Raw genomic sequence first — 19,552 nt, forward strand, 5'->3', positions numbered from 1 at the left:
TATTTAAACAACCCTGCCAAATCTCTAAAGAGAAGATTTTTAGGCAGCTAAGAACCTAGGAAAATGAACAACAGTCAGAGACTTAACTGGCTTACAAATAAATGGATATCTAAATTGAAGAAGAATGAGGAATGCATGGAAACTAGCCATAGATCTAAAGCCAGAGAACTAAAAGATCAAACCATTCTTCTCTAAAAGGAGAGAGAAAAAAAGAGTTGAAAGGTTACATAAAAAGAGAAAAATCATTCTTTATGGGTAGAGAAAGCAAAGAATGATAAGGAAAAATAAGTAGGTCCTAAATTATTTTCCCTGTTGTCAATAAAATATCTAAAGTAAATTTCCGATTGGTGTATATTACATAGACAAATATGCAAAGGTATATTGGGGAAAGCTGGTTTAATACACACATGTTAGTTTGGGAGAGTATATCAGATCCACCTAAAGTGCTTTTTGGAGAAAAATTCCTTCCCATTCCGTCCCCACTGGAGGAGGGAACAAGATCTGGAGGGGAAGGAGTTTTAATGTTGAAAAGTCTCCAATGATTCCGATTTACTCTAGAGTTTAGATCCACATGTTTAGTTAGTGATTTACTGCGCCTGCGAAAAGGTCAGAGCACATGTTTGAGAGAAAAACTCACTGCTGGAAGACTCTCCCACTCCTGTAGTGGGACATGTTATCTGACTGAAGAGGGTCCCCTTTTACATAGCAGACTTATTTGGGACTGCTTGTCTGCCTCATAGTCAAATGAAGCCTGGGAATGAAGGAGGGTACTGGAGAGGAAAGGAGATTAGTTCCAAGATTTTGACAGATAAAACATTTCCCCAGATTCAGAGCCAATATCACAAAGACCTTGGTATATTCCAGAAGGGAATTTCCCAATCTCTGCATAGATTTCTTTTCTTTTCTTTCTTTCTTTCTTTTTTTTTTTTTTTTTTTTTTTTTTACTAGAGATGGACCTAAAATGATCAGAGAAAGCTGAGAATGAGAGCTCAAAAAGGGTTTTCTTGGCTTGAGAAAAAAAGGGCACGAAGGCAAGGAAAGGCCATCTGTATTTCAGGGTCCAGGCCAGGGGTCAATGAGAAGTGAGAAGGCCACTGTGGGTGCCATTTCTCAGGTCCTACTGCCAAAGGCTCCCATAGAAGGGACTGGGCTCTAAGGGCCTCAGAGGGAGGGTTCAACCATGAGGGCATCTGCATATTATCCATAGGTTTCAAACCTGCAGAAGCATGGCCAGAGACTGGGGGGAGGGCCAGGAATGGCCACTGTTTAAAATTCCCTTCTAGGAGTTTCACCCCTGCAGGTGACTTCTTTTGCAATGTCAGCACTTAAAGGACAGAGGTGGAAAGGAAGAAAGCATTGAAATCCCAGATGCCTGCACAGAGAGAGTCTAAGAGGGAGGACTCCTTGTGACCCCTTAGGTGTTGATGGGGTAGCCTGGGGTGCTTGGAATCCCTGTCTTCCTTTTGGCTACTCAGGGCCAGCGGGGGGGCCAGTTACAGGCTCAATTTGACAGCCTTCTCCCCCAAGCACCTTCTGCCAACAGCACCTTCAGTATTCACAGAAAAAGGACCCAGCTACTCTCAGCCCCCTGACTTCGCTGTGGGGAGCACAGTCGGTCATCAAGTGTTCACAACTGCCCATTTCTCACCTTCTGCTTTGCCTTGACCAGCCTTGAGTCAGGCTTCCTTCCTCCCTCCGGCCCTTGAAACTTTAGCTTGCCCCAAATCTGAGCAAGCTCTAAACTGAGGGACATCCACCATGCCAGTTTATTCCCAAATCCCTGGACCACAGGGATACATTTCTTGTCAAACCACGGGGGTCCTGCCCTGGGTTTACTCCCCCCGCCCCCACCATCTGCCCCACTTTCCCTTATTGCTTACTTCCCTTTCTATGTAAGAAAACAAAAACACGCTGATTTGTGTTTGCTTCTGAGACCGCTTGCAGATTTCTGAGATTAGACCGTTTTCTTTGCAGTGAAAGTCTCTCCCTATTTTATTCAAGTCCGGATTTGTTTTTGTCTGATGTTAGCGTGGAGCTGCGAATGATCCCAGGTGAGTGTGCGCCCCTTCTGCGGAGGATGAAGCCTTTTGGGGGCCGGGGTATTTGTCTTTCACTTAGGGAAATGCCCAGCTCTCCTTTGAACTTCAACTTTCTGAAGGTGAATGAATTTCAGGAAGAGGAGTAAGTGCGAGTATTGCCCCAGGCAAACTAACTGCTGATTGAAAAACACCGTTGCGATCCCTTCCCGGGGCGAGGGGTGGGTTTGGGAACCGCGGTTTTGGGGAGGGGACAGCGCGGAGGCGGGCGGGACGGGAGGGGGCAAAGTGGGAGGCACAGGAGGCGTTCCTAGAAACCGCACTTCAGAGGGCGAGCGGGAGTGGGGGGTCGGGTGGAGGGTGGTCTCGCAGCCACCCCGCCCCGAGGTCTGGAGAGGCGGCCGCGGCGGCCAGAGCAGCAGCAGCAGCAGCAGCAGCAACGGCAAGAGCGAGCGGGACGGAGTTAGGACCGCTCGGAGCGCCCAGGTCTCGAGGTAGTATAAGGTTTGCAAGCCTTCCACTTGCTGGCAGTTGCAAAGATCTGCTTTTTAAGTGAAACGTACATGCCACCCCTGCGAGGGCTGCGGCTTCCCCCGGCTGGCTGCTTCGCTTCTCCCGCGGCCGGCCCTGGCGCTCACTCTCTAATTCGCACTCGCCCCTAAGTTTGCCGAGAGCTCGCGGCCCACTCGGGCCGGGTCCCGGGCAGCGCCGCGGGCGGGGGCGGGGAGCCGGGCAGCCGCAATCCGGGAGCGCCGCGGGCCATGTATATTTCATCGAGCGGACTTCGGGTGCGTGGCGACTCGCAGCCATCAGCGCTATGTGCGGTGACATTTCTGACTTGAGTGGTGGAATGCGCGAAGGAAGCCCGGGCGAGATTGGTGCTGGAGGATCTTCTTGGCGCCAATGCTAATTGTCCTGATTTATGCCCCTTCTGACTAAGCTCAACGTCTTCATCCGAAATAAAATGAAAGCGGCGCCCAGCAGGATAGAACCGCCTGGCCGCTGGTTCTGATCCCCGGGAATCAGAGAATCGTCCTGCGGCTTAAAAAAAAAAAAAAAAAAAAAGGAAAAAGAAAAAGAAAAAAAAAAAAAACGGAAGAAAGAAAGAAAAAGGAAAAAAAAAAAAGAGAGAACAGAAATAGAAAACAGGAAACAATCGCTCAGTAAAAGTTTAAGGCGAGAAGTGGAAGCGGCCGCGGCGCGAGGAGGCGCGGGAGGGCCGGCGGGCCGGGGACCGGCAGGCGCGACCTCCGAGGGCTGCGAGCGCATTATTAGCATCACTATATTTTTGGAGGGAGAGGCACCTTTCTCATCCTCTCTTCCTCTCCGCCCACCCCTCCTCCCTCCCCCTCATCTACCTGTCAAAGTCACTGATCTTTTGCATTTCGGAAGAGGACGTCAACGGGAGGAATTCCCCTCTCGGTGCCGGCTCCGAGAGGGGGCGACGTGCCCGAGGCGCCCCCCGGGGGGCGAGGCGAAGGTAACGCGGCGGCGGGGGGTGGCGCGCGGGTGCGGGGCGCTGGGTCCGCAGGGTCCTCTCCGGCAGCCGGCCGGGCGCGATCGGGACCCCGGGGCTGCGGCGGCGGCTCGGGTCCACACCCCCACCCCTCCCGCGCCGCCCGCGCCCGGGAGGAGGCTCCGCGGGAGCAGCCGCCGCCAAGCCCGTGCGCCGCCCGCGGGCTCCGCTGCTGCGGCCGCCGCCCGAGGCGGACCAGGCTGGGCAGGGCCGCCGCCCCGCGCCGTCGGCTCGGCTCCCGCCCCGCGCCAGGGCAGACTGGCCACCCGGTAAGTGCAGCCGGCGTCCCTCTCCTTCCTTCCGCGACCCGCGCCGCTGGGCTTTGCCCCTCTTCCCGGGGCTCCCTCCCTCCCCCCGCACCCCCGCCCCCCGGTGCAATCCACAGGCGGGAGGGAAGGCTCCGGGTGGGCGAGGAACTTTGCAAAGCGCCCCGAGGAGGCAGCGCGCGGAGCCCCTGCGCGCACACACGCCCGCACACTCTCGCACCCACGCGCGAGCCTGCCCGGGTGCGCCCCGAGCCGGTCGCGCGTCCGCCTGTTGTGCCCCGAGCCCGGGCGCCGGGTCGGTGCCTCCATCCACCGACTGGCGAGCACGCCGCGCTCTCCCTCTCGCACACCTGACCACACGCAACGCGCGGGAGGGTTATCATTTTATTTTATTTTGCCAATTGTCTTTGCTTGGGGTAGGGGGGCTGGATGTGGAGCGCTTGCCCTGTTGCTGTGGCCCTGTAGAGCTAGTTGCCACACCGAGAGCTTTGTGGTGCCCTTCTTTTAATCTCCTTTATTGGTGTGAGATTAGAGCATTGCTATCCCATGTTGTGCAGCTAGGGAGAAAGGAAAATTGCAAGAGGGAAAGACTTGGTGTAGGCATGGTGTTTGGTATATTTTCTCAGATCCTTTACTGGCATCTCATTAATCTGTTAATGGATTCGGCTGGGGACATTGAATTGCTCTCCTGTATGGTTCTGTGGATATCTATATATAATACAAATAATACTGAATATTATTGGGCCTAAAATAACCAATTAAGTGATTCATACAAGGGAAAACTTAGATTAAAAAAAGAAACTGCGCCCTCTGCTGTTTATTTTAGTAACCTCAGTCGGGGACCTTTTTTTTTTTTTTTTTTCCAGAAATCCACTTAAGAGTAGGTTGTCGTCTTACAGGGCAAGGGAGGAAAATTCCTAGCGGGGATTTTAAAGCAACTTTATTTGGAAAAGTTGCAAGTTGGTTTCCTATCTCTGCGTCAGGTATATATTTCCAGTGAGTAGGGGGTGCCCCCATTCCTCCTCCATTGTCCTAAACACGGGGAATAATAGAGCCACTCCTTATAACAAATTGTCAATCTTTGGGAATGGAAAATTCTGAGTAAGATTCAGAATTCCACTAAACATATGGTGAATCTGGCAGTAGATTTGCTCTAGAAATAAGGCCCTGTTTTATGACTGAAAATACTGAAAGTTTTTTTATCTTACAGAATGCAAAAAAAATACCCAGTGAGATCTTACAATAGAAATCATTTATTCAAATATGCTTAGTGGTTATGCTTGTTGGAAAGTTTTTCAAAAATCCCCTTTTTGGGGGGAAGTCGTTCTGATTGGTTTGGCCCTTGAGGAGCATCTCAAAGCTGTGAGAGAATCAGCAGCCCCACATTTCATTAAGTATTTTGAACTGTGTCACTTTGAATGCCTTACCCTTTCTCTTTGGCAAAGGAAAAGCAGCTCAGTAGCTGTCCAAGATTCTTTCTGAAGATAAGCAACTTTCGGTTTTTCATTAAGATAAAATTTGGATCTCTGCATGTGCATCAGCATGCCAAGAAAAAAAATGCATCAAGTATTTCACACGTAATGTTGTTCCAGCTTACATACGTAAGGGATATATTTACTTTTCTTTCCTGGATGCCATGAAATGAGATATATTTCACCGCTAAAGACCAACATGAGGACATTCAGGATTCTATGTATTGGGCTATTCACTTGATGATATTTCCTGTTGTGAAATTTAAGAGGGATAATCTTAAAAATTGTGTAAGGAAACAGTTGATTTGGACATAAAGCTGTTTTCCTATTAAGATTTTTGTTTTGTCAGCTGTCACTGGGCATGTATGTTAAAATGATTCAGGTTAGCTTTTTATAGGAGGAGGCCAAGGTATTTTGCAGTTTCCTTTGTATATTTGCAATTGGTGCAAATACCTGTCTTTGCTTTTATTATTATTCTGAAAAACATCAGGTAATGTGTTAAAAAAGTTAAGCCATTACCCATTTAGTTGATAGGTTTCTTAAATGTTGCAAAAATTTGGAGAGAGTTTTAGAGTTACAAAAGCACCAAGTCTCTTGGAAAGAAGTAAAATTTCATTCAACTTAGAAAATCAATTGTATATTAACATTGAAAAATATATCTGTGTATGAACTATGTTGTATAATATTAGGGATTATATTGGTCAGTAAGGTCTTAGGTTAGTAAGAGGTTTAGCATACCTTTAAAAACAATTTTATTTTCAGAATCCAAAGTTTTGTTTTAAAACTTCAGGTGGGTGTAGATTTTCTCATTTCTGTATTTGAGATTTTGGATCTCTGAGCTTCCCTGTATGAGAATGAAATATTTGTTGCTCATATGGTAATTAAACACCAGATTTCTTCCAGGCTTAACTGATTCTGAAATAATTTTTATGTATTATCCCATCCACAAACATCCTATAAAATATGTGCTATCTAATATGTCTAATCTGTCTTCTCCCAGTGACAATAGAGATCTTTCAAATACTAAGGTGTGTTATTTGGTTTTATTAAACATTTCATGATAGGCTGTTGCTCATTATACCCAATCAAGAATGAGTAAGCTATGCCAATGATGTTGCAGTACATCTTAAATTTCTTGTATTTTGAGAGGCAGTTAACAAAAGGATAGAAGCATATGTTTCCCACTAAGATGACTAGAAAGTGCTTTCTTCACAACAAATAAGTGCAAAGAGCATTGAATACGTGTTAAAATATCTTATGTCATAAATTTCATTATGACTGTGTTAGAAGCTGCTGATTTTGGTAGGTTATAGAATTTTTATACCTTTATCTCTTTATATTTTTTACTCAATGATATATGATTATAGTCAATTTTCCTTTTGTTCTTTCCCATTCAGAAACATGCATATTTATAAAATTCTTCATGTCTATGATGAATGAGTCAATAGCTGTCTATTTCAGGTGCCCCTGAAGAGCCGAATATTTATGAAATAAATAGCCCACTCCCACCACTCCCACCTCCTAGTAAGATTGTATAATAAAATGAATACTGAAAGCCAACTAGATTAGGAGATTTACTGGCAGCATTTTCCTCTCAGTTGTTGAGATTGGCGATTGTTTTTGGAATATAATTGTCTGTAATTTTAATCACTATTACTTCCATGTAGTATTTTGAGAGGCTTTTTTTTTTTTTTTTTTTTCCCTTGGAGTAGAGAAAGGGCCTGTGAACTGCCTTCTGCAAAGTTAATCCAAAGTGGAAGAGAATTAGCTACAGAATCCTGGAAAATATACATGTTCTATGTATGCAAAGCCATTTTATAGCCCATTTTAGTCCTGATCAATAATACCTGTCCACTTGAGGGCCATGACATAATTTTATCTTTTTTCCTTGGCTCCATAAATTTATATACCAGAGGTCTATGGAGTACCCACAGCATGTTAATAGGTATTTTTATCAAAGAGGACTTCTCAGTACTTTCGTTTTCAGGTAGAGGTGATGGCATTATTTGATTACAGTGAGTTCCCAAGGTTTACTAAGTAAAGAACTAGAGCTGGGGCAGCCCAGAGCTCTTCCAAAGCCGCTCTTATTTAGGTGACATGGACGCCTGAGACAAATTCAAAGGCCACATTGCTTGGCAATTAGTTTAGTTATGGGCTGGAAGGGATACATTTAGTATATTAAGTCCCCAAATATGTCATTGACTGCCCTTCTCCTAATCAGTTTGCCTAGCTATTTGCTGTGATGACGTAGCTTCTAAGAAGCTATTGATAATTTTAACCTGGTTGAAAGCTTAGCCAGATGGGAACCCGTGCCATTAGGTAATGAGGTTAAGGTGTAAATAATATTTTTCCATCATTTTATTTTCTTTGAAAACTCTATCATCAGACTTTCAAAGCAAATTCCTAATTTTCACAGAGGCTTCTTTTCTATTGTGTGTCGTGGAAGTTCATAGATTTAATTTCTTATTAATTTGAAGTTAAGAGGATTTTCTTTGAAGTGTATGTGGCACTGACAAGTAAGGAGACCCTGAAATGAAGGGTAGGAATGTAGTGATGGTACAAACATAAAAAATGAGAATGAAATCAAATAATTATGTTAAAGAGCAGCTTCGTGTCCCCCTTCTCCTGATCTGGAATATGCTGTGGTCAATATCTTTTTCTGTGTCAATGGGAGCTCATTAAACGTAAATTCTGCAGACTAACTGAGCCATGCCATATTAGTGCTTGCCAAAGCTTGACATTTTTAATACATTAATAATATGTCTGTAATGTAATGGAAAACTATTAATCACAACTGGTTATGTGCCAGAAATTTAAGCTATAATTGGCTGCTTCTTGTCAAGAATGTCTGTTGCACAGTCCTGCAACTGCCTAATATTCAAATATCTTGCACTCCTCTGCATTTTTCCCTGTCACCTCTCTAAATTCGATCAATGGTGTGGTCCATAATTCTGTGTAATGACCATCATTATAATTCTGGTATACTTTAATGAGAATTCGTTATAATGGGATTGCTGTTGTGTCAGGAGATGGTAACGGGTTCACACACATTTCCCTATTATCCAAATTTTTCACATACAAATGTGTATAGTCACCCTTTATTTTGTGGTTACAGTAAGGCAACATGTGAATGAGGGCAGTGGACCCAGGAATAAATGGATAAGGAAAATATCATTTATTGGTTTTAGAAAAGTGAAGACTGATCTCAGGAAGCATTCAAATAGATACTTACAGTCATATTTTAAAAATAATATTAAGAATTAATGCATAATGCTCACTCAGTTCAAATTCAAAGCAGTCCATTCTAAGCCTGCAAGATTATATCATTCTTGATACACTGCTGTGTATATGAAACTAAAAATAAAAATTAATAATTTCTGATCTAGTAGATTTCACACTGCTACAGTTGTAATGCCCACTTCCCCCCTCACTCTGGAAAGTGCTTATTTCTTCTTATAATAAAGTAGTAAACAGTTGAAACATGCATCTAGGAAATGTAGATTTGTATCATTTTAACACCTTTTCAGATTATTGCTTGTCAAATTGTTGGATGTTTCTGAAAATATCAACTTAAAATTACTAATGAATCTGAAAAAAGCAGAAGGCTGTAGTAGCCACAACACATGCTTCTCTGTGATTTTTTTCTTTTTAGCTTAAGATTCCAAAATGCGCTTAACACAGTACAGTCTTTAGGCTACAAGGAAAAGGCAGATTCAAATCTGTAGTTTATCCATGTTTAGACAAACTGCTAATTATTGCTTCATAGGAACTCAAATATTCAACACTTTTCCTAATAGAAAATATCACAAATTGCAGCTGTATGATAACATTTTATGAATTGAATATAATGAAAATTGCACTTGCATCCATAAAGCAATTATTATAAATTACTTTGCTATGGAAACACAATTCAACCATCTGTTGGCATTTCATAGTCTCTGTGGCTTAGTTCATTTTAAGATGGTACATTATTTAAATATAATGAATTCCCTTCATAAGACTGTTTGAAGATAGTGAACTTCCATATTTCAAGTGTTTAATGTGAATTGAAGGGTCTATAATGGAATTTTCCAAGACTATGGACTTTTTTGTCCCTTTTGAATTGTTTAAAAATAGTTAATTTTTGGACTATGAATATGAATGAACTAATTAAGCAAATGCACTTTTTTAACTCCTATTTTCCAAATACTAGTGTTTGTTTAGTTTGTTTAGATTTGGACAATGCTCTCTAAAGAGAAAAGTTGCCAGTTAAACTTACTAGTGACTTGTACCCATAGTTATGTAGGCTGCTTTATCAGTTAACCAAAAGTACTTTTAAACAGTAATTTTTATTTTCTCTTAGAATTAGTGCCATGCTATTCTGCTTCATGGCCTGTTAACTCACCCTCAGCTATTTTTATATGTGCATTTTAAATTGTGCGTTTTACTACAGAGTTTTTAGTTTTAAAGCAGCATATAATATTCGCCTTTGGGACAAATTCTCTTCTGTTACAGAAAGTAACAACAAATGCAGATGTAATGGCTATAAAAAGATGTAAGAAAATAGAAAATTCTTATGAAAGGAAAATTTGCTCATTTGGATTTATTTTTGAGTATTTTTTTCAGAGAGCCAAGTTATCTTTATCACTAAATGCTACTAAACAAAAGATGCTAAATTCTTCCAATATAATGAGCAAATCCACAGGGACAGGCTCACGCAAACAATGCTGGTTTTCACTCCAGCTAACAAAAGCTAAGAAATATACAAGGAATTTGGAGATTTTTAGGGTCTCATTGCCAAGAGACAAAAGCCATACAAGTGGTTGTCATTCCTCTGTCATTGTTATAAAAGCACTCATTTCCCCTATTGTTATCTTGGAAGATTTTCTAGCACTGCAATATATGAGAAATGTTTAAATCTAGCTGCTTGCTCTCAGTTTTGTCAAGATGGAAATATGATTTTTGAAGCGAAAATCTGTAACTCACCTGGAACATACGCATCTATCTTTGTTATGGAAGAGTTAAAACCTTCATATCGAAATTCTCCCCAACGTGAATGATTTCTGTAGTTTGCTCATTCTAGCAAAGCAGCTGAGTAAAGGTTATCCATATTACACCAATTTGCTTTATATTGCATCAAACCTGCAAAATGTCAACATATCATACATTTCGTAATACATTGATTCTGGGACAATAACTCTTACTCTTATTGTTTCTAAAAGGGTGTTGGTGCCAGAAGAAAAGAATGATTGATGGGAAACAGACACCGGGCTACAGACACTCATCCTTTTGCTTCAGATACTGATATCTCAGCGTGCCTGAGCAGCCCCCGTGAGCCGAGCACATTGAGGATCACTCAGGGTTATCGGATGTACAACGGGAGAGCCATCACTTTGCTAAATTATTCTCTGCAACTGGACGTCTTTTTACAAAAACCAAACTACACCCGAGTCTACTGAATAGAGATATGTTCTAGGACAAAGAAAGAGCTGCAAGTAGTTGTTACCGCCTAACACCCAAGTATGTTAGGCTTCCACCAAAGTCCTCAATATACCTGAACACGCACAATATTCTAACCCTTCCCATTTGGTTTTGGAATTTGCTTTGAGGTCCCATCCTCTTTTTGTTTTTAATATACAGACCTACCTACATATAGACATATAAATATATATATATATATGTATCTGTAAAATACAAACAGATCACAGAGCAAACTGCTTTAGTTTCCTCAAAGATTATAAAGAATTTAGAGATGTATTTGTCAAGATTCCTCTCGATTCATGCCCTCTGGGTTACAGTGTCCTCAGTGATGCAGCCCTACCCTCTGGTGTGGGGACATTATGATGTGTGTAAGACTCAGATTTACACAGAAGAAGGGAAAGTTTGGGATTACATGGCCTGTCAGCCAGAGTCCACGGACATGACAAAATATCTGAAAGTGAAACTGGATCCTCCGGATATTACCTGTGGAGACCCTCCTGAGACGTTCTGTGCAATGGTGAGGCAACCTTTTTGAATAGAATATTTCATATAAACGGGATCTAATTGCATATGCATACAAATGTGGTAAGGCTTAATTTATGCAATGAGCTGAATCTGCAGGTGGCAGATTTGTGTTAACAGGCTAGCTGCATTCTCAGTGGAGGCTTGCACTACCTGGAGTTACAATTTGCACTCTTGATTGATGCACTGGAACTCACCTTCTGCTTCCTTGTAACTTAAAAGTTCCACTGAGGCAGATGCACTACATATATTATAAAAGAAAAAGTCCATTTGAAGGTTAAATTTCAGAGTGGAGGAGGCTGGGAATCTGATTAGGGCATATCTGTTACGTTAAGGATAAAATCGGTTGGCAAACCAATTTAAAAACACAGGTTTCTTAAAATTCATGTATAAGGCCCGTCCCAAATTCCATAGTTCAAGGCTAGATTAGATTTCATGATTTTCTTTATCAGGAAGCCACAATGATTTGGAAGTCCTGGTTAAGAGACGAGTTAGAAGAAAAGCAGAGGAGAGAGGGACTAAAAGCCTTGTGAGAACTTTTGCAAGAAAAGTCTTATTTGCCTACTCACGCAACCCTTTATTTCTAGGGTCTCAGTTTTCTACGGGTAAAGGTGACCATTGGAACATTGAAAATATATTTGCTGAAAAGTAATGAGTTGGGACATACAAATTCAGATACTATTCTTTTGACAAGCAGAGTTACAGAATTTAATGTTCTCATGGTGTATATAAATCTTTTTCTGGTGGAAAGTTAAATACTATGTGAAAAGGTAACATTGGAGTGACACATTGAATTTTCATGAAGGACATAGCTGACAATATACCTATAAAGTATTGGTAAAGAGATTGGTGATTAAAATGTATAAATTAATGTGCTAAAAAATTCAGACAGTGAGTTTAGTTGGTTTATTTTATTTTATTTTATTTTTTATTGTGGGTGGTCTTTATTTGATACAAGTACTGTGACCTCATTTTTCTCCACATAACAGATATAATTGTATGGCAGAATTTAATAGTATTCTTACCTGACTTTATTATCTTGAACCTGGCCTGGCATTTTCAGGATAGTGAAACTATTAATCAAAGGAGCATCTGTTCACAGTCCCCAGTGAGTTAAATTAGCATAAGATCATCTTAGACCTAGCACTATAGAAAGAGTTTTGTACCTGGAAACAATTTTGAGCAATAAAGAGTGTTTTCACCTAAAAGCTAAGGGCTTGCCATTTTTCAGAAGTGCCTTTGGGGACTGGTTTGAATTATAGTCTAAACCTGATTTTGTGGAGAGTGAGAAAAAGAGCTTGGCTATTAGGTGTCACTATGACTAAAGTGCCCTGAAAGACTAAATATTTCAAAGAGAGGACCCGTCTCTCTGGGAAACAGGTATGTGCTTTGCAAAGATGTTGCGTTTTAGAAACCAGAGATAAGGACTTTATTCAAACATTAGCGAAACTATAATATATATGTAGAGGAGAAGAGGTATTCGTTCGCTTTATATAAGGTTTTTAATAATTTCTCAGAAAAGGTCAAATTTAAGATCTCATTGCAAATCTGGGCTGAAATTGCTGTTTGGGTGATAGGTTGTGCAATCTTCCACTCCTTATAGCAGAGTCCTGGGCCAACTTTTCATATTAAGAACCACTCCAGCTCTATGTATTACTTTATATGACACTTGTAACAATATGCCTCTTCTGGAGTTGTTTAATAATTTAAAGATCTTAGTAAAATAGCAAATACCTTTCTCACAATGCATTTTCCCCTCTCATAGTCCCTGTACAATGTGTTCAAGGCGTGATTTGTATGTGCACCTTCCCTGATCTCAGCCTCTGGCCAGACAATGCTTGTTCAGCACTGTTTCTGTCTGTCATTTTGAAGGTTTACTTGGTGTCTTCAGCATGCCCCTTTCTCTCATCCACAAGTGGAAAGGGCATATTACAGAACTTCCCATGCCTGCGTTTCAAAAGGATGTGGTCTAAAGTCCATAAGTCCATCCCTACCAGTCCGCTGGCTAAATGATGTCAGAGATCAAATGGGAAAAAATAATTAAAATCATATCCCTCACCTTTCTCAAGACATGTATAACGTGTATACTTTACAAGTTCACATGAAACTCCACAGGGCAGTCTTTTAAAAGGCTGCATCTTAGTATGATGCAGACATTCAGAAGCCTTGGTGGATTTAAACTTGTCACTGAGTACAATGGTTTTCCAAGGGAGGTGTTAAGGTTTGTGAGATGTTACCTATCAATGCTTAATTTGTATTCCTTAATATGCATATGATTAGTATAACAGATTTAATAATCTATGCTTTAAATGTACACTTTGGGACTATTTATATGCATATCATATGCCAAGTCAATGATAATGGCCTAATATAGCAACACTTCCTCTCTGCACTTTTGGATTTTCCATAAAACTCTTTAGCGTAAGGGTTCCTGACACAAGGCTATAAAACTGTCTCAGGATGCTGTCATATCAGAACTGTTTAGGTGCTCCTTAGCCCAAGGTCTAATGGGGATCCATAAAGTCATTTGTGTTATGACTTACGTGTTCTTCCCTCCTTGACACTTGCATCCATACCTGCTCCCCCAGAGTCGTTATGGCCTATTACATCAGGGTAGCTGCCACATAAGCACAGCCACTACTTAGCCCTTATATGTAAATGTTTGCTGCAAAACGGTTTCAGTAATCACTTGTTCAGCTAGCGACACCTTTATTAGCTGTGACTATGGAGTTCTGAGCACCAAGGGGACATTGGTGAGAGAAATACCCTACAATTTCCATAGCCAATTTCTTTAATATAAAGTTGAAGTTCAATGGCATTGCATTAAGAGTCTGCTTTGCTGCTTTTTGTGTTTGCTTTAGCATTATATGCCAGTGACTATCCATGAATGTTGCATTTATTTTAATATAAAATGAAATTTTAGGGAAAAAAAAGGAGCACATGATTCCATTTAACAATAGATCTCTGCTTATTAACACTGATGACATAATTAATAAATCTTCAGTGTAATTTTAAATTGTTCTATATTTATTGTATCCATATTTATAAACATTGGTTTTTCCATACACATGCATATGTATGTATGTATGAGTTGTGTATATTGAAAACCATACATTTTCTTTTTAACTTAATATATTCTTTTAAAGTTTATAGTGGCTTAAAAAAGATCTTTGTTTTTGTAAAGGGGTAGAGGATGGTTAACATCACATATTTGTATAGATCCTCTCCTTTCAGCCACATTAAGAGCTTCAGGTAGCATAGTTTTGTCAGGAAACACAGATCATCTAGTGACTACAATTTGTTTCAATTTGCATAAAGAGCAGATAGGATGATCTGAACCTGCGTGTAAAGCTGTAGTGACAACACAAAGCTATGACTTGTTCTTTGTGTTTAGACAAACTTAGCTGTCATATCTCCACGTAACACCCCAGTGGCTTAAAAATGGCAAAATTATCTGCAATTATCTCTAGCCTGCAGCTCATTTTCTGGATAAGCTAAACAGAAGCTTTGAAAAGAAGCCTACAGACGGAAGAAGTCATGTGTGTTTGTACAATTTATGGCACAGAAGTGCTGATGACTGTAGAAATGGAAGCCCTTGAGTGCTGCTATGGATTTCAGAGCCAATCAAAACTAAATTAGAAAACAAAGATTATTAAAAAGGCTTCCGTGCATGTAATTTTGGCATAATATTATGAGGTGGACATTAAATGTTTCCCTTGGAGACTTTCAGCATCATTAATGCAGCATGCCTTTAATTACAAGTAGACTCATATTACTAAAAAATTGGAGAAAATAAAGTACTCTGAGGTATAGTTAGTAATACCTTCATTATGTTTACTGAAATAATTAAAAGAAAGGGTGTAATTTTTCTAAATAAAATGTCAGAATTTGAAATGAAAATGGATTTTCTTTGGGAAATTTACTAATGTGTGCCTGCGCTCTCAATAGGCATTTATTCAAGTACCTTAACAGGTCTACTAATGATCATTCCATATTGTGCCATTTCTAGATAGGCTCCTATTAAGAAAAGAACTTTAATTATTATAAGCATTGTGGATAGAGCATATTTCATCATGTTCAAATGTAATTTACAAAAATAGTAGAAAGCCACCTTGTTTTCTGATTTCAAAGGAACCCCATGGGATGAGTGAGTGGTGATGCATAGTCTCAGGGCTATCCATAGCTTAAATTTCTGATTTGACATCAGATCAGGTTGCCATCTGGTGGCTATCAGGTGGCTTTTGAGAAATTAATTTAATAAACTCAGTTACATTTTCAATGACATGGAATTAATAACAATTTTCCAAAAACTGGAAATGACGTTGACTTATATAATGATCAACTAATCTTAAAAATACACTCTGTTCATGTGAAACAAAATTCAATAAATAAATGAAGTTTTAATAACATCTTTCATTTGAACTGATTTATCCCTTAATTATGCCAGAATGGAATTTTTTTAAAAAAATAACTTCAGTTCTTTCATTAACACTTCATTGTTATTAGTTCATTATTTAGATGTATTTCTTAGAAAAGTTTAAGTCATATTTGTAATAAATTCAATTCTAAGAAATCAGTTTTTCTGATTATGTCACTATATCAAGTATTTCTTTGTTGAGGAACCTACAATATTTCCTCATTATCTATTGCATCAAGTCTAAAGTATTTTACCTGCTTTTTCAATTTGGGTGCATGCAATCTTATTTCCCAATACTTCCTATCAGGACCCTATGGCATCTCCAGGCTATTTAAGGGTGGCAGTCTGATTGGAAGGGCACTACTGGATTTGAGTTGAAGCTTCATTGGCACAGCATGCATGGCTTATGGGGGAGGCCTTTGGAAGGAGCTGATAAAGATTATGGCAGAGCTAACACAACCTAAAACCTAAGCAAAATTAATACAAAGTAGTGTGCATCCAGGGAGTGGAAGAAGAGAGAAGTAAGACTAGCACTTAGAATTTAAAGGTAAAACATTATTTTGCAGCATGTCAAAGGGCCACTTGGAAAATACTGTCTGGTAGCCAGGTGCCTAATGTTAAACAGTGTCAGAAAAGGAGAGAAAAAAAGGCTGGGTGGAGCAGATCAATGCACACCATTTTAATGACAGCCTGGTTGCCTGGTTAATAGTAGAATGACTTTTTATATCTGGCAGGATGGAAGAGGAACAAAAAGGCATAGAACCTGATGAACTTTATATATATGCATATTTCATATATGCATATATATTTCATATATGCATATCTATATTTATTAATTTAAGAGGTGCTGGGATATGCTGAGTAAGATGAATAAGGGTCATCTACTTGGAGCTCCAGTTTTACATAAAGATTAGGGGAAACGTTTAACCGAATGCAAAAATGCAAGGTTTTTAGAGGTGAAACATTTGGCTTCAAAATAATGACTGCCTTGCGATGGGCTAGTTTAAATTACCTCCTTTAATCCTCCAAGAGGTATTTTCATCTGATCTTAATTTAGAGGAACATCACTTGAAAAGTTTGAGAAATGGTGTCCTCAGACATCATAGTCTATATGCACAGTTTTGAGGTCTGTTGGGCATATTCTCCAGACTTTTTCAGGGCTTGCTCTGCTTTTGTTTTTGTTTTTGTTTTTTAACATGGGTATTAGGCTGGTATCTTGATCCTCTGATTTTGAGGACTAGTGTCATCACATAAGAAGCCCCTCAATTCATGTCACCTCCTGCCTACCAGGAGAAGCAGAAGATACTCTTTTTGTTTGGCATAGTGTGTGCTCCTTTCTTCATGCTCTTATCCCACCTATCCTTCAAGGTCTCTGGTTCATTTGTTGACGATATTCTGACTCTTTAACAAGATCACTACTCTTTAAGTCAGATAATGTTCCCAGAGAGCCGCCATACTTGCTAATGCACAGTAGGAATTCACCAGAGACTGTACATTATATAGTTTTTATATCTCATAGCATTTAATATACTCCTAGACAACAAATAAATAAATAATAACATGGGTCTTTAGTTGATTAATTGTTCAGTTGATTGAATATACTACAGTCATGTACTGCATAACAACATTTCAGTCAAGAATCGACCACTTCTACCACAGTGGTCTGACAAGATTATAATACCATATTTTTTACTGTGCCTCTTTTATGTTTAAATATGTTTAAATACGCTAATGTTTACCATTGTGCTTCAGTTGCATACAGTATTCAGTACAGCAATGTGCTGTGCAGATCTGTGGCCCAGGAGCTATTGGCTATACCATATAGTCCAGGTGTGTAGTAGGCTATGCCATCTGGGCTCGTGTAAGAACACTGTGATGCTCACACAAGAATGAAATTGCCTAACACATTTCTCAGACCCTATCCCCGTTGTTAAGTGACACATGACTGTATTTGATTACCAGAACGTTTTCAATTTCTTGAGAGATTTTTATCATAAACCTAACGTTTGTTTTTTCCTCTGAAAATTAATAAACAACTAGAAAAATTTAGCTACTGCACTTGGGGAGCTTCTGATGATCTTCTCAAAAGAGGGATGGTAGAGGCCAAATCTACTGGGTCATATTACATATAGTTTTTCATCCTTTTTTAAGTTTACTACTATGTTTTCCACATTTATTTTTGCTATTATATATTCTTCAAAAATATGATTTTAGTAGCAACACATATTTTATACTATGGATATACAATATTGTATTTATCTTCCCTTCTTGACATCTTGCTGTTATTTCCATTATTTTTTCTATTAGTTATAATGCTGTGTTGAACATATATCAAGATAGTTTTCTTTATCTAAACAGAATCTTAATCTATCATGTATCAAACCATAATAAATGAATATGATTTTAGGATGTTGAGCTTATCATATCATATTTTGTTGAGGCTAAAGTGTAGGTCTATATTCCCATTGCTTAAGGATGGGATCACCACTGAATAGAATCTCTGTATGTCACTCAGGGAAGGAGGTGCCATGAGCATTAGGCAGGTCCCTTGCTCTGTTTTGTTTGTACATGAGAGTGTTTTTGGAGGCAAAAGGGAGACAGCTTTGGCTACTTGGTGGAGAGCAAAGTCAGGAGACCTCTTTGGGAGCATTAAGCTGAAGATGAGTAAATTACACTTAGTAAACTATACCTGTGGCTTTAAAACTTGCTTTAAATTGATCCACGGTGAGAAACAGATTTTAAGTTGAAACTCAGTGAACACACACTTATACACACACACACACACACACAAAGCTTCACAAAATAGTACTTAAACTTTCTATGTGCCATGTCTTCTGTTATTTTTTCTTTTAGATTCCTTTCTCTTTCTCTTATGTAGTGGATAATTGAAAAGTGCGTACTATCATGATCTACAAATCGTATGTAACATTGTTTTGAAACTTAAATAAATGGAATAAATGGAAAAATACTGTACATATTATTGTATAATGTCATTTTTAAAATTCAACATTATGTTTTTGAGATAAACTGTTGTATAATATTCTACCATATGGATATTTTTTCAACCAGTCTTCTATTTCTAGACATTTAGGTGGTTCAGTTTTTGCACTTTAAGGCTCTTGACCAGTGTTGTGAAATGGTTCACCAGAAAGATAGTTAACAATTTACACTTCCACCAGCATGTTATGAAAATGTGCTAGTCATTAGATCCTCTTCAATACTGGACATTATATTTCTAAATTTTCTTCTAATATAGGGCCTTAGCAGATAAATGAGGGTATGGAGTTTACCCAAAAGGATGATGATAAAATTTTCCTATTCCCATCACCTATTCTGCTAAGATTATAATTTTTATAATTTGACATTGATATAGGGACATATTTGAAGATGACATGACATTTTATTTTTTAAAGATGTTTAATATGTTTCTTGGCTATTTAAATGTATTTCTAACTGTAGTAGTTTTCACCCCTTTGTATTTTTTGCCCCCTTTCTAACTTTTCTATTCACCACCAATTAAAAAACATATATAATATAAATATAGAAGTATACATATAAAGATATATAAATAAATATATAAAATATTTGAGCTTGTTATATAAACTCAATTTTTTTTGTTAGTTTAATTGGTTTAAAATATGAATATCTTTTTTTGCCAAAAGAATAGATCTCCTTTCAGAGACTTTTCCACACCCTTCATTTTGTGGAAATATTATGAATTTCTGCACTGGTCTTTGGTGCCAGAGACATAAACTTAAGGCTAGGAGAGATTCATCTGAGTTCCAGCTTCTGTCTTTTGTTCCTATTGTAAGAACTTTGAGAAGTTGTCGTTTACCCTTAAGCAAAGCATCATTTTTCACTTA

The 19,552-nt window shown here is 39.3% G+C and overlaps 1 protein-coding gene across 5 annotated transcripts in view; it reads left to right on the forward strand.

Moving 5' to 3' along the window:
* The first annotated feature begins 2,354 nt into the window (after window positions 1-2,354).
* The window catches only part of NTNG1 (netrin G1), a 317,947-nt gene continuing 300,749 nt past the window's right edge, over window positions 2,355-19,552 (forward strand). For 3 of the 5 annotated variants that reach the window (XM_012751581.3, XM_012751583.3, XM_020283438.2), the window contains exons 1-2: window positions 2,355-3,516; window positions 10,492-11,267. In XM_012751581.3, the coding sequence (XP_012607035.1) occupies window positions 11,022-11,267 (246 nt within the window). In that variant the 5' untranslated portion in view covers window positions 2,355-3,516; window positions 10,492-11,021. Of the gene's footprint in view, window positions 3,517-3,700; window positions 3,822-10,491; window positions 11,268-19,552 lie in introns of those variants that run through there. The other 2 variants (XM_075999915.1, XM_075999916.1) reach the window with 1 other exon arrangement.

This window comes from Microcebus murinus, chromosome 2 (genome assembly GCF_040939455.1).
Source record: "Microcebus murinus isolate Inina chromosome 2, M.murinus_Inina_mat1.0, whole genome shotgun sequence".
NCBI lineage: Eukaryota > Metazoa > Chordata > Mammalia > Primates > Cheirogaleidae > Microcebus > Microcebus murinus.